The 24927-nt window shown below is 45.6% G+C and overlaps 1 protein-coding gene across 1 annotated transcript in view; it reads left to right on the top strand.

The window, feature by feature from the left end:
• LOC138583003 (polycystin-1-like) overlaps window positions 1–24927 on the top strand; it is a 569194-nt gene that overhangs the window by 429851 nt on the left and 114416 nt on the right. Inside the window, exons 35-37 of the mRNA XM_069654860.1 lie at window positions 2426–2543; window positions 8148–8323; window positions 21117–21319. Of these exons, the coding sequence (XP_069510961.1) occupies window positions 2426–2543; window positions 8148–8323; window positions 21117–21319 (497 nt within the window). The remainder of the gene's footprint in view (window positions 1–2425; window positions 2544–8147; window positions 8324–21116; window positions 21320–24927) is intronic.

The raw sequence follows: 24927 nt of genomic DNA, 5'->3' as shown, positions 1-24927 counted from the left end.
TCTATGTTCCCCATCCTAACGTTCTATAAGCAAAAGGTGGTGGCAGTCCTTACTTATGGAGCAGAGGCAATATTAAATCTGTCCTGGAAGGTATGGGAAATCTGTGAAGGTTTCTTTTGGTGAAGGGTCTTGAGACTACCCAACTCACTACCGGGTGATATGATTAGAGTCGAGTAAAGACTGCAATCTATGATGTCAACAGTGATGATGGAAACTATATCCCTGTACCAGAAGTGCATAATGGTTCTACCACCGATGCCATTTAACATTGTCACTAACCCACATATGAACAATGACAAATACCTATATCACTGGAAAAAGAGATGCAGTGAATTTCTAGAAGGAAATCAGATTACAAAGGAAATGCTAAAGGTCGATCATCTCAAAGTGAAGAAAAAACGGCAAGATAATGACTGGCATAATTGCCTAGAGCAAAGGACCCGATATAAGCTAAGTACCAACATCATTTGGGAAAGAAAGAAGTTGAACGAGCCTTTGAAGTATCAAAAAGAATTCCCATCGGCACACTACCGAGATCTGCTCATAAGGAGTAGGCTGAACATCCTCCCCACGGCACAAGTGAGGCTTATGAGAAAGCAGATTGAGTTGAAAGACTCTGGATGCCGATACTATGATAAAGATGGAAAGATAGAGACTATAGAACATCTATTGATACTTTGTCCTGCACTGAGTGAGATCCGGGAAAACTGCCGGGCAGTTATGCACAGTGCTACTACCTAATGTCAAATGAGATGTGGTGGGAGGGAATAATGTCAGCGGAGAACTTTGGCATAACAATTGCCGGGATGAAACTATTGGAAGAAGTAATCAGGAATAAGGAATGAGAGAAGGGAAAAGCTGCTCGGAGCAGGCACTATTAAGGAATGAACTGAATGTTTTAAATATTGGATGAAATTATGTTAAAGGTTTACAATCTTTGAACCAAAAAAACAAAATAATAAAAAAGGGATGCATAGTAACCCTGCATCACTTCACTGTAAGCTGATGTCCTAAAACAGTAAAATAACTGCAGGAATCTCGCAGAGGGGACCAAGAAATGGTGCTATATGGACTGACCAGTGTCCCAACAGTTGATGAGTTGAGCAAGGGAAGCAAAGAAAAAAGACTTTACTTACCAAATGTCAGTACAAGGTCAAAGCCAGATATGATGGGGGTTCCATTGATGTCAATGGAAAGGAAGTTGCAAAAAGAAAAATGTATCCAAACAGCAACAATAGAGACAAAGTCCTGAGGATGGACAAAAGCGAAATCTTTCCACAGAGGATATCGCTAAGCAAGAAAGGAGTCACTGGTAAATGCAGAGAGTTGGCAGCCAGCTCCATTTCAATTAAACACATTTATAAATCAATAAAGTCTAAATAGAATATTTTCAACTGAATGGATGATCATGGACAGGGAATAGTGTTAACATAATGTAAAGAACTGAAAGTTGGTGGCTCCTGTACATGTTTGTAAACAGCCACGTAAGGTAAACAGTGTTGAGGAGTTATTACACTTTTAGGGGACTAAAATCAACTTGTGGTGATAACATGTAGATGGTGATATTGTTAATAAGAATGGGTGATAATTAGGGTCTCCTAGCTGAGTGACATAGAGCCCATGATGGGCAGAATGCGTGTAGATTGCTGTCTCTTCCTATGCATGAATGATTTTCCATCAGAAAAACCCACACTACAAATGTATTAGTCACTACCAGTGTCCATTCAAGGTGTACAATTAGAGCATGTTATTGTGACTATAGGGAAGGCTATATGAGTACGCGAAGATCCAAGAGGAAGAGGGAAAGACTGCCACTTTTTGGGTGCAAGTATTGAGAAAGAACAAGGTTCCTCGAAGAGAGGCTTATGAACTGTCAAGGGAAAAATTGTTTGAGATCATTAAGTGCGAGCTGGGACACAGATAGAGACAAGGAGGGAGGAAAGGAAAGGTGGAGCCAAACCATGAATACATTTTAGGACAATATCAAGGACATGAAAGAGAAGACAAGATTCAAAGGAAAGCCAGGAAATAGAATGAAAAGAAGTAGAGATAGAGGTCCGCAGGGCGCCACCCTTGTGAACGCCCAGGGATCTGTATGGAGTGCTGGTGGCTAGCATCAACATGTCACTTTGAACCAGGTGGCCAATTGAATCAAATATATTTATTCTGATTTTGAAAATTTATGTGACCAATTTGTCCTTGTGGACTTTAGTGAGACTTTGTATTAGTTGACACAATTTTAATCAATCACTTAAAGAGCTATAGGTTATTGGATTGTGACAAGTGTAATACGAAGACATAAAGGACTTTAGTTTCCACTATTGGGAATTTGGTACTGCGGGCATAATGGTGACCACTATTTACCTGCTCATTGTCCCTTTGCATGTATAATTCAATATATGTTTTTTACTCTTCCCAATTCCAGAAGAAGATCTTCTTAACTCGATCGTGACAGATGCTCGGAAGTCTAAGGGTTCGGATCGGGTCACATCTGACAGTGGCAGGTTCTCCCCGAGGGCTGAGACGGATCTCATCTCTGACATGTAAGACTTAGACGGGTAATATTTGCTTACTCTTCTCCCTGCACCCTTTTGTCCTTTAATGTTCCTTCTTTATCTCTTTTCCCTTTGGCTCAGCCTTGCTGTTTCTTCTCTCTTCTCTCGTCCTCACGTTTACTCTCCGTCATTCTCTCCAATAATTACTCTCTCCAACACGGTCATCTTTTAATCTCATACACTCCTCTTTCCTTACCCCAGACCTGATCACTCTCCCTCACATGTATCTTTCCTCTCTCCTTCTTTCTCTTCCCCTCCCATGCTCTTGGTTGTGATATCACCACTTATGATGCACCCTTTATGGTGCATCTCTGTAACGCATTCACTGTTTCATTCTCCTGCATGTGTGAAAATCACCTTGAAGTATCAGCCATTACTTAGGAGAACTAAAATACTGTCTAACACATGCATATGTACAGCACTAGAGGTGGGCAACAAAGACCTGGGGCTGATTGGCACTTAACAGGCACCCTTGGTTGAGTTTTCCAGGATCCTTACCACATGCCCTAAACACACCGTTCAAGCACATGATGCTTTACCAATGATATATATAGCGAGCATCTGAGAATGACAAGAGCACAGGAGCACTACAGTGGATACTCCTGTGTTCTAGGCCAGAGTGAACATCTGGAAGTACGGCCCATTAAATAAAGACTGTGAGATACACAACAGACAGGCTCACAGCCCCCAAACAACTAGTGGCTCATCATGGCTGCCAGGGACCAAATCAAACCAGAGAATTAGAGTGTTGTGTGCGAGACTTGTCCTTGGCCTCAAGCCCTGGGATCGTATCTCTCCAGCTCTGAAATCCCTTCATTGGCTCCCAGTGGATGCAAGGATTAAATTTAAAACCATGTGCATTGTCCACAAGGCATTCTGGGGCCTAGGTCCAAAATACCTTCAACTATCCCTCCGTAAATACCTCCCCTCTGGAGCCCTTCACTCCTCTACCTCTAACTCCCTCAGGTTCAGTCGTCTTTCAAAGAAACGAGCTGGAGGTAGATCTCTGTCTTCGGCCGGGGCCTCACTTTGGAACTGCCTCCCTGCCACCTTGAAACTTGAGGAGAACCATCTACGGTTCCGGAAGCTCCTCAAGACCTTCCTCGTCGCTACTGCCTTTGCCCCACTTCTCCCCTGCTGATCTGCCTTTTCCCATAGCACTCTGCACCTGGCCACCTTCTGCCCTTCGCTCACCCTGCCATCCCCCTGCACTGCCTCCGGGCCACCCCTTGCACTGGGGTCTGTGTCTGTACCCATACAGTTCCACACCCACTATTCTTCTGCACTTATCAGATACACCCTTACTGACTAACCTAGCACCTTTGCCTCTTACAGGCTGCACTACCACTGCTAACACTCTATTTAATTATTTATGTACTTACTATTTATTTTGTTTCTCTCCTATGCTCTTCACTTTCCCACTTTTTCCCTTCCCCATGCATTTGAGCGTTCTCAATGTCACTGGGCCTAGTAAGATCGCTGTTTTTGCTTCCCCCCTGTTCCCCTCCCTTCACCTGGTCGCGCTCTGAAACACCTGCGTATGAGCGCGATATAAATAAAATATCATATCATATCATGCGAACTGGCATGGTTTGACTCCCCCTCAATCGCAGCCCCCAGCCATGGAAAGGATAACAATATGGACCACAACTGTGGAAAGAGGTCACTTTAAACTGCTGCTTGACACTGTAATGGGAGGATTGGGTCCAATTCAGCAAACCCCTGTAAATATTGCACTTTCTCAAGAAGAACTTTCATCTCCATTGGCAAAGGTTCTGGCAGTGCCAGCGCCTGTGCACCAGCTGGCTAATCACACTGACCGCTACTGGATCTAGGACACCTCTGTGCACATTGATCTTCAACTGCTGCTCAGAAGCACTCACTGTCAAAGGGGGTTTGGTGACTCCAAAGGGACTGTAGGATGCATCATTGTAACAGAAATATCTTAGGTTTATGTTATGGTGTGCTGTGTTGACATGCTTCACCCTGCCCTAAATCCCTACCGTAATAGTGGCAGAACATCTGGGATTATTCGCAGAGTGGTGTGCTGTGCTCCCCCTGGTGGATCCACTCCTTGGTCTGCTGGAGGAAAGATAACGAGCAAGAGGGATGGAAAGGGATGGAAAAGTGGGCAATAGAAGATACAAACACAGGAAGGGGAGGATTCAGAGGCGGAGGATTGTTTTGTGATAGCGTAGTTGCAAATGTTGTTGGTAGCAGATGTGCAAAATGCCCATCTCCTACTCCGTAGGCCCGAACAGTCACAAATGGCCAGATCCTATAGACCGGAAAGCTGCAACGATCTATGAGCACTTTTAACTGAGGGTGGGTTCTAAATTCTTATGATCTATAATTAACACAGAATGTCCTAAACATGAGGTTGCAATATGCGAACAAATGGCACCCATACTGCTTTCCAGATGCCTACCACACAACTAAGTAAGGAGAGCGGACACATTTCTATATCTCTATCAAGATATGTGCAAGATATCAAACCACATTTATTTATTTTAATTGTATTTTTGTATATTTATATAGCACCAAGACAGGCAAGCATGCCCGAGGCAACAAAGAACATGTAGACATTAATTGATCCTAAACCATAGTGCTACTTTTTAAGAGGTATCTTGGGCTATTACTAAAGAGGCATGTATGTGTTAGTGTCAGGACCTGAAATGAAATGCGAGCTTCAACTGGTAACCAGCGTAACCCCCTTCTGGCTTCGGAGACATGCTCCCTCTTTCCTAGCCTTTCAATCACACAAACTACGCTGTTTTGCATCCCTTGCAGTTTTGAGATCTCACCCTTTTTAATCCCATAAAGTAGACCAATTATTGTTCGGGTAACAACTGAGAAGCTCCTTTTAGACAAGTGAGGTCGCATTTGCCTCAACAATTTGAGATGGTAAGTAGAGGTAGAGACAATGTTGTTCACCGACGCTTTCATAAGTAAGGTAAGTCCGCCAACCACCATGGCGGAGTTGGCAGCTTAGCGCCATGGACCATGGTGCAAATTGCACTCGGTTCTCCGCCAGGGTCGTAATGAGGGCCAGTGTCTTTTTCATAGTCTCCTGAGATCGGGATCAGGCACTGTGTATCGTCAGCATAGTTGGTATACATTGTTCCCCTCTCATCCAGTAACTCAAACAATGGCATGGTAAAAAATGAAGTAGAGGGTGGGACATAAGCAAGACCCCTGAGGTCTTTATGGATGTTACCAATTTGATCGAGACAAAAATAACCAAACACGATGAGCAGGGCCTGTGGGGGTGTCCCCTGCTCCCGATGTTTGGTATGTTTGGAGTTTCGAGGGTGTCCCACGCTTCAATAGCATTGGCGGTGGGAGAAAAAAATTCTGAGAAAATCGAGAAATGAGCAAATAGGCTGCAGCCACAAACAAATGCTGCACGAACAAACAACCCAGATCTCTCTCTCTCTCTCTCTCTCTCTCTCTCCCACACACACAAACACACACACACACACACAAACTCTCTCTCTCTCTCTCTCTCTCTCTCTCTCTCTCTCTTTCTTTTTTTGGGGTAAATGTCTCTAATGCTGTCACAGGACATCAGGGTTCCAAAAATGTCACCATTCCATGCATGGGCGAGGATAATATGCCCCTTGGCAGCATGCTTATTTTGCCAAGAACATTATTTCCCCACTTGAGGCATCAGTGTTCACTGTTGGAACAGATTCTCCAGTAATGGCTGACAGGGCTATCATGCTGGTTAAGCATATTAATCATCAAGCCATTCAGATACCACAGAGACAGTGACTGAACCCAAGCCTTGAAAAAGCACTCTAAAGTGCGAAACTCTTGTCAACTGTGAATGCATTTGTGATGATGCTATGAAACATACAGCGCCTCGTTGCTTGTTGGAAGATAACAGTAAGAGGGCAATATTTTCAAAATGCTGCCGTTTTGACCCACGCTCCCAAGGTGAGGTTTGTCGGGCGATACCTCGGGTGATATTCCAAGACGTGGGTCCCTTGCCTGCTGGGCCTAGAGACCCAAGCTACTCCTCACTGATGACGCCCAACAAGGCTGAAACATGTCTGGGGATGCTTGTGGTCTCGTGCAAAAGGGATGTGACCTAGCAGTTCGGGCTGGACTACCCCTTTGGGGGTGGGACCAAGCCTGATTTGCATATGGTTTTTCCCCTTTTGTAATGGCTTGGCAGGCGAAGAACGATGGTCTGGAGGGTTGCCCAGAGCAATGCCAGAGGTCAAGATTTATTCTAAACCTTCCAGCCATCAACTCTTTTGTTTTGCTATTGTCACCCCGAGTGGGAAGGGTATGCCCAGACGTGGGTCCCTTGCCTGCTGGGCCTAGAGACCCAAGCTCCTCCTCACTGATGACGCCCAACAAGGCTGAAACATGTCTGGGGATGCTTGTGGTCTCGTGCAAAAGGGATGTGACCTAGCAGTTCGGGCTGGACTACCCCTTTGGGGGTGGGATCAAGCCTGATTTGCATATGGTTTTTCCCCTTTTGTAATGGCTTGGCAGGCGAAGAACGATGGTCTGGAGGGTTGCCCAGAGCAATGCCAGAGGTCAAGATTTATTCTAAACCTTCCAGCCATCAACTCTTTTGTTTTGCTGCTCTCTCTATAAAGACCTTAGAGCCTCTTACTTGATCCCATTAATGAAATCATTTGGGGTCAATATAATCCTTACCTGTAAATAGCTAGTATCCTAAGACTCTACAGCCTCACACAACTAATGTTTGCACCTTTTGCTTCATGGTTCTATTTTATGAATTGTGGTGATTTGTATTTTTGGGGCCCTGTTGGCAAAGGTGCTATGAACTAGATTGGTTTCTTTTTAACATATGTTAATCATTTTTATTTTAAAAGATATAGGTTTTAACTTTGAGGTATCACTTATTTTATGGCAGTTGTCGAATAAAGCTTATTGAAATGAAAAATCAAAATAAACGAAGGAAGGAAGGACGGAAAGAAAGAAAGAAAGAAAGAAAGAAAGAAAGAAAGAAAGAAAGAAAGAAAGAAAGAAAGAAAGAAAGAAAGAAGAGAAAGAAGGAAAGAAAGATCTTTGTGGCCCAACATCCCTTCAATTGAGGGCTGTAATTCACATATTTAATTAGCACTGAGTGATAGAAAAGGACATTAAATTGGCATGTGCCACTTCTGTTAACAGACAGCACTAAATAAGAGGCAAAACTAGTTTACACACCCACTGCAATTAAAAGGTTGTGATTCTATGATATATCAAGTTGCAACATTGGTGTTGAAAGTAAGTAACCTTTGCTTCTGACCCTCAGTCTCGGGAGGATAGCTTAGGGGCAACGTGCTCGCCTTGGAAGCAAGAAGACACGGAGCAACAAAGGTTCGGTCCGCGCTTAGAAACCTCTGGGTGTTAAGCGCATTATAAATAACCTATCATATCATTTACTTTGCTCAGTAATTGCACATGCATTTGTACATTGACACTTTTGTTCTTATTTCTTAAATGTAATTCTGTGTTTGTGTTGATCACATTATAAAATGCAATGACAGCTAGACATCTGGCTATAGCCACATCTCTTCTGCCCACTGCTCTCTAGATCTTTATTCTCCCCTATAATCTCTCCTCCAGCCTGGAGAGCCGATGCAGCAGCTGGTCGGATGCCAAGATAGAGCCAGGACGGAGCAGCTGGGGCTTCCTGCGCAAGTCCTTCTCCTACGCCTCTATGGTGACCAGCATGGGCAGTATCCTACTTCCAGATCTCGAGGCGCCCTCTCCTCCAGCTACATCCTTCTCCACCCGCATTGGTGAGTGTCCAATACCCAGCCGCATCCCAGACTAATCATGCTTCACCCCCATAAATACCTGCCTGATGTCCATTCTCAACATCACCGGGTCTATCAGCGAGGACGTCCCCTCCCTGCCGGCTGCCCGACCTTGTTCTCCTCTCTGTGTAGCCGCAAGTCCCTCTGCTAAACCAGAATTCCTATTCTGGGAATTCTAGGGTCACTTTTTGGGGCCTCTCAGCTTCCCCACCCCACCGTGGGCCTTTGTCGGTCCTTGGTCTCTTTTTGGTGGCGATAGGGACTTCCCCTAAAGAGCGCCTGTCAGGAGGTCCCTTTTGACATTATGTGCCACATCACAAGTTTGGCGGTACCTCGGCGGATATTTTCACCCTACACAGGTTCTAGGGAGTAGGTTGGTGGCGGCTATACTTTAGTTTTGGCTTCACCCAGGGTGGAATACATTTAATGGAATTGGTAGGGAAATGTACCTTTTCGGTAGCCATTTGAGTACCAATTGGTTCTTTTAAATCCCGCTTTGGGCCATTTTGTGTTACAGGGCTTTCCATTGTCTAGGTGATTACGAGGTGGCCTCAAAATGGCTGCTCTGACCATGTGGGTTCTTTGTGAGCACATGATGGCAATCTCCATATAGGGCCTAACTGGTTTAGGCCAGTATTGGTCCCTGGACTGTCCCTCTCATTTCCTGTGAGGGTGTCCATGGGTAAGGGGCAGTTTCATTGACCAACCAGAATGTTTGGTCATCTGACCCTTTGCCCAAGCCCCTTTTTGTGATTGACTGGCTTGTCTTTGGCCTTCCTGTTTGCCCAAACGTATTTGGGCATTGTCCTGCTGTTGTTGTTTTCTTCCTTTTCTGGAAATACGGACCTTCTAAAGGAGTTTCCCCATTGATTCCTGCCCTTTTTTACCATTTTTAAATCCATGACATTGGTCAAACCTGCTAAGTACAGTGGCTTGAGCATATCCTGGTTTGGGAGTTTGCCATTAGAGGTCAGGTCCAGTCTTCTTGAAGACTCTTGGTGACTCCTCATATCTGCTGGGTCGAGCCCTCTACTCTGGAGCCATTTACTGCTGCCACCCACCCTTTACCATCAGAAAAGTCTGATTATCTATGTATCGCTGCTGAATTCCAGAAAGTGACTGATGCCTCAACTGCCTGCCTGCCAGATCCTCAGCTTAGTCATACAAAGATGCGATTATCCGTAGATAAGTACACACCCTCCTATTGTTGATTCATACAATTCATGCATAGAAACGCCACATAATACCTTCCAAAGCAAGCATAGAGGTGTATGTTCTAGACAAAAGACAGCATGTCAGAATTCATTTATTTTGTTTATTTGATCATACTATAATCATGGAAAACATTTAGAAAGAAACACATCAAATACATTAATATCACATCTATTAAAAACCAATTGTCAACCAATTGTCAAAACCAATTGTCAAAGCACACATTTTATCACACCAACAAAAAGCTCACATCTCGCATATCATTCCTCACATACTCTGTCATCCCCATGCATACAAAACACCACTCGTACTTGTGCAAAAATCGCAATCCTGATAATTCTGTTCTGTAACTCAGAACATCCCATCTATTTGGGTTAGTACTTTAACTGCTCAAAGGGACTGGTTAACACTATTTTAAGAATAAAAAACAGGGTAAATGTTCCAAGCTGGTTGCTCTTGAAGACATATCGAATACCACATTTTGTCTACGTAAACCCAAGTTAGAGACAACTCTGGGAGGAGTGGGCTCTATGGTGTTGTCGACTCGAGTTTCGGGCAACCAGATCGGCCTATACAGTTTCCGTCTGGTGCACCTCATCAGGATTTATATATTAAAAACAACAAACAGTTCTTAATACAAAAAGAATTCAAGTTAGTGTGAACTGGCTGTTGTCCAATGTTCAAGGGGTAATTTCTTTCGCTTTACAGGGTGTCAAATTTCTGTAGACCAAGTGTGTTTCCCGGAAAGCCACTTCTACCAATGGAGGAGGGCAAAAGAGAAAAGAAAAAGAAGAGCGAAAGAGAAAACAAAGTTTACAATCCTTCTCTATAGTTTCCTTCATGCTTTCTTGTACATTTATCTTGGCTATTGTGAATGTGACATGCTGCTTTGTCATGGCCATGTCCCTAATTACTCTGTGCATGTCCCAATTTCGGGTTAATCTACCCGTGTTTTTATCAGGTGAGGCAAAGGTGCTCTCCCTGAAATTCCTGGAAGGGAAATGACATTGGGCCTCATTACACGGTAGGCGGTGAGCCATGGCGCTATTAGCGCCATGGCTCATGCCGGTAAAATACCGGCACCGCCTTGGCGGAAAGGGGATTTACCACCCCATTCCAAGGTTGGAGGGGCGGTAAATCCCCTTTCCGCCATTGCCCTTCCCCATTCCCATTTCTGCCCCATAGGGCTCTATGGGACTGGGGAAGGCGCTAATTACGGCACCGCAATTTTGCGGTGCCGTAATTAGCTCCGAGGTCCCTTAGCGGGTTGGATTTTAACGCCTGCAAGAAGCAGGCGTTAAATCCTCCACCCCGCAAAGGGACCTCGTAGTACGGCGGTAAGGGTTAACGGTCACCGTTGCCATTAACGGTGACCGTTAACCCTTACCGCCGTCCGTGTAATGAGGCCCATTGACTCCCATTGGACGTCAATCAACCCCCAGCACTCTCCCAAAAAGGAATACAGCAAACAAACTTCAGTTAGAGTCCAGAAAGATCAGCAATGAAGAATCAGATAAAAGAGTGAAAAAACAGCAAATGAAGAAATCAACAAACAACCCCTCACACTCTTGACCCGACCCCTGGATGGCCCAGGAAACAAAGAGTTGTGGCTAAAATATACTATTCCCCAACTTAGCAGCCATGAGATATGTAATGGCTCATCATATTGGATAACCAAAAACTATGTTCTCTCACCCAAGGTATGTTGGCTTCAAATCTAGTCTCTTCGTGCAGTATTGGCAGGGCTGCGCCAAGGACAAAGTTCCTTCTTGGTTACAATGTTGTTATATCTGCAAATACAGATATATATACATCCTATCAGGACAGTGTTATCTGAATTGTTACAATTATCATGGTTCTAATCCAGGCAATTGTGCCTTAATATAACCATGTGTCACGGAGCCCACATTCTTGATGCAACAACATCGTGATTTACCTTGCAGTTGTTTCCCTTTTTCCACCAAAGTATTGTTTTCTCCCAGCCGGATTTACTACAGGCCAGTTGGCTCAGGGGGTTAGGGCCATCAAAGCGTGATCCCTGTGTTTTCCATCAAATGAACACTTGATGCAGTTAGTGTCTCGCACTCATAGTGTCTGCAAACACTAAAAATTAGAAAAGAGGTCAAAGAAAGGAAGCCAATGAACACTAGGGATTAGCAACGCCAAAATATTTGGCAAAATGAGATGCTACTGAATGATACTAAAGCGCGTTGGAAGGGCAAAGATGAAGACACACCCCAACTTGGATTTCAGTCTGCCAAATTCATTAAACAATGTAGGTACCAGCCAATGGAGCCTTTGCAACCGCCCCTTCGGCCGTGTGTGCCGGCCGTGGGGCGCGAGGCCCCCAGGGACACAGAAAACCGGTTGCTGCCTCCCGGGGGGACCCGCCACCGCGGCGGCCGCGGCACACAGTCAGGGCTGTAAAAAGTCGGACTCGCACCACAGGGTTGGATATACCATGGCATACTTGCCACTGGTGCAAACCCCATTTGAAAACAAGAATGAGGGCAAATCCCAATGTAGGTTACAGTGTGCCCAAACCAATGGAAAGGATGGGCGCCCGCCCTTCATGCTACGGCTGGACCCATAAAGCGTTTAAAGCAGCCCAGCCGGCCGCGTGTGCTGCCGCGGAGTGCTTGGCCCCCGGGGACACAGCAAACCGGTTGCTGCCCCCCCGAGGGGACCCGCGCAACACGGCAGCCGCGGCACCCATCGAGGCTGTGGGAAGAAAACCCTCGCGCCAGGGTATAAAATCCACCGCAGCACGCTCGCCAACAGTGCAAACCGCATCCACATAAGGCCCATTTGCTGACCGAAAAACAATGTCAACCCGCTCTTACCTCGTACAATTGCTTGTGTATTGACACGCCGTGTAGGATTACAGTTCCTCTGTATTCCACTGCTTTTAGATGCCGCGCCTGGCGTCAGGCCGCCATTTACGCGTGTTCAAAGCAAAACCACGCCTCCACGTCATTATACACTAAACTCACCCTGGGCGCGGGAACTTTGCCTGACTACAATGCGAATAAGCGTAGCCAACACAGCACAGACCTGGTCCTTCCCTTTCTGGTCCATTTTGTAGAGAAACCTGCGAGGTAAGTGCATGCAGGCACCGAAGGGGTGCCCATCAAGGGGTGTGGCGAAAAATGCCAAGCCCACAGTTGGTGATAGTGGTGCTAGTACAGAAAAAAGACTTGAGAAAACAGTGATTTTGCACACGGTACTGGTGTAAACCAAGAAAACTATCCAAATTAACAGAGAAAGAGTTCAAAACACATGTGTCGATTATGTGAATGATAGGGTGCTTGTGCCCTTGTCTAAATCCAAGCTCTCAACACAGGCAGCCAGAGAAGAGGAGAGATTTGCCTGTTTCCTCTGTTGGCCACTGTCTATGGAATGTAAACAGGTACGTTTCTGAAAAAACGCTGCTGAGAAAACACATGGGGCCACCCAAGGAAAATGGGATCTAATAATTAAAAAGTGACACGTATGTTTAAATATGGAAACTTTACTCAAAAAGCCCAATGGACTGACACTGGCTAAGGAGAGTCTTCCATGTGTTTAAAGGTTGATCACTCTCGCACACCCCGGGAGAACCCAAGGGATTCTGATCCCAGGCAGAGCACAACCATATGCGTGAGGTCTACCAATACACATATCAATCTGACTAGATTGACAGTGCAAATCAAAACACATCTCATAATATGGATAACCAAGATGTTCGATGGTTGTAAGTTCCTTGTAGGTACTAAGGCACACTACTGTTAACGTTGCAGCAAGAAGGACCATTGGCTATCATTGTTAAGGCCAATTTCATGGGTCCTCAATATGTAGATCCAGTTTTGCTCCAGCTTGGTTAACCTATATTGCATGGAGTATTGGCTGTTGTCTGGTGCCAACTGATCTATTATTATCCAATGTATGTCATCCTCCGTGTGGTTTTCTGCAATGTAGTGTTGAACCAACGGTGCAGTGCTGCATTTGGTACAAATACGTGATCTGTGTTCACCTATCTGGATAGATGCCTTCCTTCACGTCATACCTACATATAGTAGTTTACATGGACGACATATAGCATAGATGACATTGCTAGATGAACAATTAGTGAATTGTCAGAGTTGCCAATTGAAATGTCCATGTTTGAACCAAGTGGTTTTTGAGGTCAAATGGCACACACTACACTTACCACAAGGGTAGTGACACATAATGTGTACTTTACTGTGGCTACAAGCAGCTCTGAGGCTGTTCTGTGTAAAGTTGGTCCAAATCGTTTGCAATCTGGATTGTACCAGATGGTCCCGAAGGTTCTTTGACCGCTTTAATGCAAACAAAGGTAACCCCCTATTACATCCCGTGCTCGTGACCAAGTTCCAATGTTTCTTGATTAACTTTTTAATTTGTACTGTTTGTGGTGAGAAAGTTGTTACACATACTAACCGATCTGTGTCTGTTTTCTTCTCCCTGGGCCTCAGAAGATGTTCTCTCAGAGTCCAACGGGCTCGTTTGGCCTCTCGCTTTATTAATCTGCGGGAGTAGCCCCTCTCCAGGAGTCTTCCTCCCAAGAGATTAGCATGTTTTTCATAGTCCGCTAAGTTAATACAATTCCGTCAAAGACGGAGTAACTGGCCGTATGGTAAGTTGTCCTTTTGGGAGTGGGGATGTTGACTAGAGTATTCAAGTAGAGTATTCCGGTCGGTGTCCGTTCTTTATAATGATGTAAAAATACAGCCTTGTTTTTGGGCGATAATCAGGTCCAAGAATGGTAATTCTATTGGATCCCGATGGCCTTTAAAGGTAAGGTTGGGTTTGCACTCATTTAACCAAGATAGGAAGGCCTTCAGTTGTTCTTCAACGCCTGTCCAAATGAAGAATATATCATCGATATATCGCTTCCAATGAGAGACGACATACTGCCCAAATGGATTGTTGTTATATATGAACAGATCTTCAAATAATGCCATATATATATTGGCCAAGCTAGGGGTAAACGCTGCCCCTATGGCAGCTTAGGACATATGAGGATGCCAATATCCATGGACTCCATAGGTTGGCCATGTGCTGCTGGGTGTGAGTCCGCCTGAGCAGAGGAGAAGAGCCAAGAGGGGCCTAGGCAAATGGGCCACTTCACCCGCAAGAGACATAGAACCAAGATGCAGAGGTCTGAGGTGACGCAAAAGATCAAGTTGTTTAAAAAAGCCCAAGAACTTGAATCAGCCCTGGGAATCAGAATACATTAGACCCAAGGAAAAGGAAGCAATACCCCTCATGACAAAAGGCATAGCTACAGAAAACATAACCCAGGAAAAAAGTCCCAAAGGGGAGAACTGAGAAAATATATGCAAGAGCTGGTTGTGAGTCAGCCCGAGCAGAGACTTGACGCCTCTGGAGTCTGTGAGCTCTGATATTTTTTCCACCAACATAAATATTAAGACCCCTTTCTTAGAAAGTGTAAAACTAAATATGGCATCGGCATCATCCCTCAAAAATCTCCTGGAGGGAATCATAGAAAACCAGGCCAGGGCTGACCAATGCCACCTGGAGTGCCTTGATAGAATAGGGAGTAGTCCAATTAGCGAACACTTCCTCACAGAGTTTTACAACCTTACCAAGAGGGGGGTGACTCAAACGCCTTCTTTATAAATTTCGAAAGACTAGCTGCACAATTTCACTGCGTAGAGGCCCTAAAAACCTGTAATTTAACATGCTTGTTGCAATGGGACGGCTCCCTTTGAGGAAATAAAAACCTCTCTCTTGAGAAAGCTGGAACAGACAGAGGCTTTGATTCAAAGAAAACGCTGAAGTACCCATTTGCTACGAAATGAAACTCAGATGGAAGTGGTAGGGCAAATCCCAAATCTCTCAAACCAATGGCTGGGGAAAAGGACCTTGCCCGAGATCCTAGAAAACCAGAACATCCATTTCAAGCCAATTAGACCACATGGGTTGATTACAGCTCGGCCCAAAACCCTGATTGCCTCTGGCAGTAAACAAACCGCTATTCGATCAGACCTGGTTTATCCCAAAGGTGTAACAAAGGGGGAAGCAGTAAAAAAATCACCTGCGTCCATGAGGATGCCGAGATCTACCGGAACATTCTCCTGACTTTAGAAGTTGGAGGGGATCCGATCGATCTGGAGGTTGTAGTTGGCCTGGCCCACCCAAGGAAGTCAAAGTAGGGACAGACTTCCCTGTGTTTTCTAACCTCTTACAGCAACATCAGAGGCATAGACAGGGTAGGGCCTGAGTGGACAAGGCCCAACCAAAATCTGTAAATGCCTACTCAGCAGCACTGTGTGGGCATTTACAGATGTTAATGTCACTGCAGTGTGCCCAACTACATCAGCTTGAGGCCCCACTTGTTCAACAATTCTGGCTATGCCTCTGACCAACATCCTAGAGAAGGTGCCCCCGAAAAATACTCCCTTTTATCATACTGGGAGGAATTTTCGGAAGAAACATAAAAACCCTCATGGAACTGGGAGAAAGGGGTTTTTACCTGAGTAGCAGCCCTGGTAGGAGGGTGCTCCTATTTAATGGAGGGGGTATGGGAAGAATCCCGAGAATCTGTGCCTTTGCCCCAAGGCAGAGCTGCCTCTAGTGAGACTAGGCTGGTGAGCACACTATGCAAAACCCTCCCTAGGGTTTTGGGCACGCAGGATCTCACTGGGAGTGTCCCCCTTTAGGGGACAAGGAACTCCAATCTGGTAAGACTGTAAGATATCCCTTAGTATCAATGACCCCAGTATTCTCAGAATATATGGGAATAGAGGGAAATACTGACTTAATGGGACCTTTACAGATAGTTGGTGTGGTTGCTGAGCCCTTCTTTGAGCCACAATCCAAGGACCATTGAGACTATGTCCTTCACCTAAAGACATATGTAAAGAATCATTCCGTTACCTGGATGAAGAGAAGAGCTGACTTGAAGTCCATCAGCTGGAGGAACGATGCATAGAACGGAGGTATCCACTACCGCATGGAGCTGACGCTGTCTGGAGGCAGGACCACAGCAAGTACATGGTGGACAGAGAACCTGCACAACGCTGCCCAGCCAAGGAGCATCACAGTAGCAACAATTCCAGCTCCCTATCCAAGAGCCATCCCACCGCCAACAGGGTGGAAGACCCCTGTACCGGGAAGCAGGCCCCCACCAGAGGAAGCAAGGAAAAAGAGTGCTGAGAAGGGGAGACCACAACTGATGGAGCGACTGCCCCTCGTGGAAAAGAAGACAGTGGAATGACAAGTATGCAGTGTTTGAACTTGAGAGGGAGAAGGGCAGTTGAACTCCACAGCGAGCCACGGGAAGTTCAGAACACCATATTGCAGAAGCCTGAAGGGCCTGGTGAAGATGCCTGCCTGAGGCATAAAGAAGGGGAAGTGATATCCCTCTTGCCTGGGTTAGGGGGGGGCACGAACACAGAGTACAAGAGAGAGATCCTGAATGGGAGAACCAGCAAGGTATACCAAAGAGGTGGCTGTGAGTTGCCCTCAGCAGGGGAGAAGACCCAAGGAAGGTGAACCCTTATCCCTTATGACAGAGGGACTGCTAGAAAACATAATCAATGAGAAAATCCCCAAGGAGTTAGCCATAAAAATATACCCAAGAACTGGGTGTGAGTCAGCCCGAGCAGAGGAGAAGAGCCAAGAGGGGCCTAGGTAAATGCACTAATTTGCACGCAAGAGGCATAGAACCAAGATACATAGTGCAAGGCAAACAAAAAGCCTAGGTTCCCAGGAAATCCCAAGTACTTGAATCAGCCCTGGGAATCAGAATGCATAAGACCCGAGGAAGGGGAACCCAGGCAAAATGTCCTAAAGGGGAGAGATAAGAAAATGTAGCCATAAGCTGAGTGTGAATCATACCGAGCAGAGAAGACCGAGACAGATCCAGTCGAATGGGCTAGTTCACCCGCTAGAGATACATAGCCAAAATACAGAGGTCAGATGCAACCAAATAGCCGAAGCTATTTAGAAAGGCCAAGTACTTGAATCAGCACTGAAAAGCAGAAGACATTGATCCACTGGAGACCACCTGACATGAACCCCAAAAAGAAGTCGAAATGCACCGATGGAAAGAGTGAAAAAGGCTTATGTGATGAATCCAATGGACTCATCACTGATCTCCTGCCATGTGTCCAGGGGATAGCAGCCGCTACCTGATCCTGACCCTGGGGGTGGCTGTATTAGGGAGGATAACATTGGGGAGACAACCTCTGGGGAGATATCCTGACTTCATTGGGTGCGACACAGTATCCCCCCTTTGCCCATGAGGAAGACACCCTGCTACCTAATAACCGAATGGCCTATTGCCATGTGTTGGTTCCCCCTTTCGGGAAAATAAAGAAACCTTTTCCCAGTATCCTTTAGGCCAAACTCCCGTCTGTGAACTGAAGAATAAAAACTCCAACAACACCCGTTTCATTTCTAATTCTGCTTCATATAGTACGGCACTTTTACAAGGAGTTATAAATCTTATCAAGAATACACGTAAGGGCGCTGCAATTTGCCCTATTTGTTTAAAGCAAATACCTTCTGGGAACTGTCACGCATAAGGCCCAGGAATGTCTAAAAGGAAGACTACAGTCAATTTCCCCTGAGGATTATAAAGACTATAAAGAGGAATCAGATAAGAGGACTAACTCTATCTTTGTACAAGACTTTCAGATAAGTGTTGAAACTGTCTTGCTCAACCGAAGAATCAAAGTCTGATGAGATGGACGGGCTATTCCTCATGCCTCCACTGGCCTTGCTCCCCTATGCAATCCATATAGAATAGAGTAGTGGTTTCTTAGTTTCAAAAGCCACAAACAAAATGTTTGTTATCGTTCACTAAATAACAATGGTGTTTTCCTGGGTCTCTCCCAGTTTTGTTGAACACGCTTCATACGTTTGTATCCTAAGTTTTGTATTCTCTTTGGGAATGTGCCAAGTGGCCTTTTCTCAGGTTGATATCTGATAATCCCTCTTGGATCTAATGAGGTACTTTCCCCATTTAGATCAGTGTGTACAAGTGTCTCTGTGACAGTATGCCGCTTTCCGTGACTTACATTTCCTTCGGGCTTACTAGCCCTACCTTGGTACCCCTTCTCGGGTACTCGGTATCCCTCTGCGGGTGTCACATTCATGTTTCTAAAGGAATTCCTTAATTCGTCCCCTTTTTCTGACTTGTTTGAGTTTCGTTCTCTTTCATTTCTAAATTCGTTTTGCCACAACTTTTCTCCTTCTTCAGATATATCTCTAATTGCCTCCAGTGCTTTACTGCATCTTGAAATCAAGCACTTGCCTTTCGGTGCTGCAGACTATGACCACCCGGTTCCATCTCCAACTTTCCCACAGTGTACGTGGGATCATGTGGTCTTCTCTCCTTGGAGAGGCGGTTGCTCTGGTGACTGCTTCTTTCTTTGCGCGACGTGGTTTTCTTGCGTTTGGCAACAGCTGCCTTCCTTCTAGTTCAGCGCCCTTGTTCCATATGGCTTCTGCTGGGTTTCTCAGTCTAAGAGCTAGGAGCCTCGCTACCCTGGCACCTCTGGATTCAGTGGCGTTCTGTGGGTCTCTAGCCCACTCCGTAGCTTTGGTGGTCCCAACGCCACTGTGTGTCAGTTTTGAGCAATGCCGCAAGTGCCCACTCTGCGTGTCAAGTCTCTGCTTGCTGGTGTTCACATCAGCTCCCACTTCCTGGTTGCTGCGCAAGTTAGTTATTTGTAGTTTTCCATAATTTGAAGCACTGTCCCCTTGGTCCCATGAGCTTACGGTTTGGGAGGATTCAACACACATATTAGCTCAGGGCAAATGCACCGTTCTTTCTTTACAATGATTTATTTCCATGAAGGCTAAAAACATGGAATCTAAGGGAGATCTCATTGTCTTCTGAGATTGGGAGTCCTTGTTCCCTAAGGGGAGTCACTCCCAATGAGACCCTGTCTGCCCAAAACCCTTACGAGGGTTTTGCATATTAGGGTCACCTCCCTAGTCTTATAGGAGGTGGCTCCCCTTTGGGGAGAACTGACAAATTTGCTGAATTCATCACACATGATAAACACCCATGATCTCCTAGGAGGCAGACATTGGAGCTTTTGACGTCTGTCATCACCTGGGATAATTGTATGGGCTCTCAACCCCCACCCCCTACCACCAATCTCGCGGATATGCAGGATCACCAAGGGGATAGTCACAGGTGTGTTCACCCCCCTCCCACCTCTACTGATATGCCACCAAATGGATTGTCACAGGGGAATTCATATCCCCACTTCTTATGCTAATATTCAGGAACAAAAAGGGGTGCCCAAGGGGTGGCTCACACCTTTATCACCCCTACCTCAACCATTGACCACCAAAGGGAGTGGCGGATGCCCATACCCCTAGAGAAGCACTTTCCGATCAGGTGAACACACTTAGAGAGCCATACATGCTCCCTAGTCAGACCCAAACATCTATGGTAGGAAATTAAGCAAACATCTCAAAGTTCATATTGAACAAAGAAGTGCATTTCCTTCTTTAGCCCTGATGCTGAAGGGACCATTTCACGCAGTGGCTCTGCACAAGCCCAGCATTACAAAGCTGTGCTTGAACAATGCAGAAGTGATTTGTGCAAAAAGCGCAAGCAAGGAAACAAACCCCGTTCTCTCAGGGTCCTGAGGATTACAAATGTACAAATTCCATGTGATGAGGGATGTGTAAATGTAACAGACCACTTTCCAGGCTTACAAGAGGATTCTCTAACGTAGGAGCTGGAAGGAGACACAACAGTGTGAAGAGGAGTTGCTGTCAGGAGAAGAAGAGTTGAAGAGTTGTTAGGGGCGCGTTGTCCACGGAGGCCCTGATCTTTGTACTCAACTGACAAGGGCTTGGGAATACCGCAAAACTCTCAACCAAAATACAAAGAGCAGGTCCATCACTTCGAAATTTAAGTGTGGACAGATGGATTCCAGCTCCTGGAACTTTGTAAGTGACGCTGTACTGCATTTTGACTTTCAATGAAAGAAGGCAACTAGAGAAGCAGGATTATACGTTTCTTTTTCCACCTCTCTCCTGTGAACCTTTCCTCCCTTTTCAAGTGCAGATAACTTTATGATAGAGGGTGTAAGACTTGAGTTTCTGTTAAAGCCCCAGTTTATGACAATACCCATTTACAAGGTTTATGCATGTCTACACCACGTCAGTTGGTCATAGCCCCTCCACTTGTGCTGTCTGGAGGGTTCCATGCGTTAATATCATCGTACAAAGATATCACCATATTTTTGTGGCAATATTAAGCCATCGAACCTGCGGGGGACACCCCCGCAACCACTATAATTGTTTTAATGGAGCGGGGGACACCCCCACAACCCCTGGTCCCAATAACCCCATAAATTATCCCCACTGATAATATCACCCATAGCCTTACCCCAGGACCATATATAAGGCGATATTATTGCTGGGGCTAATATTACGTGATACCGCCTGGAGATGCGCGGTGGTCTCAGCCTCTCTGTGGGTTATAGACCAACACCTAACCTTGCCCTTGTATACACTGTGATTTCTTCCCTAATGGTCACTTGCCACGTTTTCCTTTCACTTGCAGGTATCCCACATGGACGTCCTGCTTGGCTCTTTCCATCCTGGATGCTGCTGGTGACCTATACTCTGCTCTTCCTATGCATGGCCCTGTGTCTGAGTATGCTGGTGCTCTATGGCTCCACCTTGCCTGAGCGGGCTGTTCTGATGTGGTTCATTTCCTCGGCTGGTGCCGTCCTTACCTCTTTCGTCCTGATGGAGCCATTGAAGGTTGGTGTACATATGCTGTCCTTAATTACAGCAGCACATATTCATTGAGGAATTGTGAAGATAATGGGACCCTCTCAGATCGCCAATATTTTGAAAGCTGCAACTTTGTTCAAGCACTTGGGCTAGAATAACCTCCTTTATCCACCCTCAGTAGTTATGAAACCCAGGCCAATGTTTGCCAAATGAACTTGATTGTTTTAAAGTTGGGCTTAACTCCTAGGACTGGCACCTCAGTGCATCGGTGGTACAACTAAAGGTCTTTCAGTGCAGCAGGGGAGTTGCAAGGTCTGGAAAAGACCCGGGGCTAAGCTGATGTCGGAACTGTCGGGACTGGGGGCTAGCTAGTCTTTTGGCTGTAGCTCCTGAGATTCTATCCGGGGATACAACCAAAAGATCAGGGGCTATAGCCCCCTTATCCCCCCCCTAGCAACGCCCCTGCAATGCAGTATGAGTGAAATTAAATTTAAACTTGACTGTTTTTGAAAACTGTAACTATTTTTATTTATTACAGTGCGTTATTCTGCACTTTTGCAGCTCATGTCTTGTGTAAGTGCACAATAGCAAAAGAGCTAATGGGTCACATTGAAACGAGGGTGGGAACCAACTAAATGATTACTTTTAATGATCCATGAGAACTGCTTCTACTGGTGCTGGGATTCAAATGCTCATGACCCCATTGTATGGTGAATGTCTCGTGAAAGAGACTACAGCTTTCTTGAAGCTGGTGAGGTTGTGGAGGGATCTCATCTCGGAGCCCTGTGGAATTTCAATGATCGGAGCCCCTGTACCGAGATTGTTTTCCATTTGTGCTTGTTGCATCTACGGTCTGTTGGGAGAAAGTCATGGAGTTAGTAGACTTGAGGTAAGGACATGTGGGGTGGGGTGAAAAAGGGCAGAGCATAAACCGCTATTTGGACCTTTCCACGATTGTAACATCTCCCCGGACATGAAGACAGGGCCTCATTGGACGGCATTAGTAATAGAAGGAGGAGGAGGATGCTAAGAGGGGCCACATGAAGTAGGAAGTTGGAGTAGTAGTGTGTAGAGGTAGTAGTGTGGAATAAAGAGTAATACCAGCGAAGGGTGGAGGTAAGCAAGAGAGAGATCTGAGGGACTGTAGAGGAAGACATACGGAGAAGGAGAGGCAGTGGGTGGAATAGGAGGGGAAGAGTATGAGGGGATAAGGAAACATGTTAGAAAGATATAGGTAGAGGAAAGTCGAGCCGTGAGAGGAGGAAGACAGAGTAGGGCTTGAGCATCTGTAAGACACAACCGTGCAATTCCTTTATAACTAACATCATTGATATTGTAGGGCCACTCTAGGATGTAAGTGAGGAGGTTATGACAGATAAGGCGTTTCCCTTTAGGCCCTCCTTTTTAGAAAAGTCAGAACTTTGACAGTAGGCAGAAACATGCAGTATATATTAACCCTGGGAGTAGGGACGTCTGTGTTAGGGAGTGACTGGTACATTTTAGACAAAAAATAGGGGTGGTCCTAGCTCCTTGCTGAAAGATTCAATGAAAACCCTTGAACTTTCTCTGAGAGTTGGAACGTTCTTTGATCCATCGGTGACACTATGCAAATGCTATTTATGCCGGCTTCACTGCGGCCCTTGTTTCCCGCACGCAGTCTGTTCAAAGCACTGGAGTTTGGCTTCTATGCAGGTTCAGATCTGTATCTCACCTGCCCTGTCTCACGATTGATGAACGCATCATATATGTAAGATCCGTGGCACAGTCTTCAAGTGTCTTAAATGTTTAGCCCTAGACTATTTGACCAAGAAACCTCGCACATAGTACATTTAGGTCATCGCAACATCATCTTGTTGCTGCCCCTGTAATCCTCTCCTTATTCAATAAATGAACCGTGCTCAGAAAAGAACCTTAGACACACCTATTGACTTAATCCTTGATTGTCTCTAGCTCCGTTCATGCTTAAGCGTCCAGAGGTAGATATGTTTGCTAGGCATTATTTAAAAAAAAAAACAAATTAACTCACCTACAAAAAGAAATCAGAAATGCTAAAACCTGCATCCGGACATCCTCAAACCTCCCTCTGGGAGGATGCACTATTGAGAACCGTTTACAGGAGACGGGCTTCCGCTTGACCTAGCTCAGACACGTGGCAATGATCCCCACTGCAGTCACGTGGTGGGGAGCAAGCATCACGTTCTCATCCCACGTCTAGTAACCCCGTCAGAAGCTTGCTACGTGCACTGGTTGTTCAAGAAAATGAAAGTGATTTGTGACTTGCATCTGAAAAAACACATTTTACCGACAGAAAGTCGCATTACGTACACTTTGCGGTATCTGTTTGATTTGGCAAAAGAGAGACTTGCTGTCCCCTAAATTGGGGTGCACTTGGTGACAGCTACTCGGAACCCAACCCAGTTTGGCAGCTGAACTATTTGACTAAATGTCATGAGGTACAGATTCAGTGAACCCCTACCCCTGATACAAAAGAACTATGAGGGACAATTTGGTAAAGTTCGCACAGGAACAGGCGATAAGAAATATTAGCACAACAAACTCTGCTATCGAGTTCACGGCCTACTTCCTGACCAGATAAAACATCCCCTCATATAACTACCTGGTGTGGGATTACCTCAAACTGAAATGTAACACCATCAGAACGAGGGAAATTGAGGGAGCTTGGTCCCAGACTGCAAAGGACGGAAGGGAGTGTCGCCTATGCGGGGACCCAGCCTTGGCATTCTCCAGGCATCTGTTATGTGACTGTGAGGCCTTGGCCTCTTTGAGGGTGAGGGCTTTGTGCGCTGCTGGAATGACAGTAACCTGGGCCGGGCCTACTATTTGGGAGGAGTTTATGAGTGGGAACAACCAGTCATGCATCATTTACTTTACTTTACTATGAAGGGAAATGGGCAAGATTTGTAATTTATTAGTTAATGGAGCTGTATTTTAAACTGCACGCGAGCAGGAATGTACGATCTATATTTAATCGATTTTTATCTTTGGCTCACTTTTATTATGAAGCTTGCAGTCTTTTTAATGATTTTAATGTTGTGAAAAGTTTAAATAAACTATACCATAATAAAATAAAAAAGATTCAGTGAAATTCAGGCACGGCCACTCGAATATCCTGGCTCAGTGTTTGCTAACAAGGTTAGAGTAAACGCCAATGTAACTGTAAGAATAGGTTTGCAACTTGATAATCTGTTAGCATGGGGCATCATGGGTTTCCGGCAGATGTCACAAGATGGTCAAATTAGTGATATCCCCTGAGCTGGAGCTCACTGTTTTTTGACAGCATTGATGACCATTTCTGGTTGAAGCACTAGATTACAGGGTAATGCACCCACCAGTTGTGCACCTTTAACACAGAGCGAGAGCTGCACATCAGTAATTCAAGGTAATGGAGCCCCCAGGGCCCTGGGATGTCCTTCTGAAAACCCCTCAGGCATCGCCAATACAGGTTTGCAGTTGATGTGCAGGGCTAGATGCCATTCTAGTTTCAGAGCTAATGCCTGGCAACAGCATCCATCCAGCAGGGCTGATAGAGTCAAAAGGCTGGCAACCTGGGATGGAGGTTCTGGGTGAGCTGGTTATGGAAAATGTGCCCCAGGTAAACTGCCCTGCTGCTTGCT

This window comes from Ambystoma mexicanum, chromosome 3q (genome assembly GCF_040938575.1).
Source record: "Ambystoma mexicanum isolate Mex_15411 chromosome 3q, UKY_AmexF1_1, whole genome shotgun sequence".
NCBI classification, from domain to species: domain Eukaryota; kingdom Metazoa; phylum Chordata; class Amphibia; order Caudata; family Ambystomatidae; genus Ambystoma; species Ambystoma mexicanum.
This window is presented reverse-complemented; position numbering and strand designations above follow the sequence as displayed.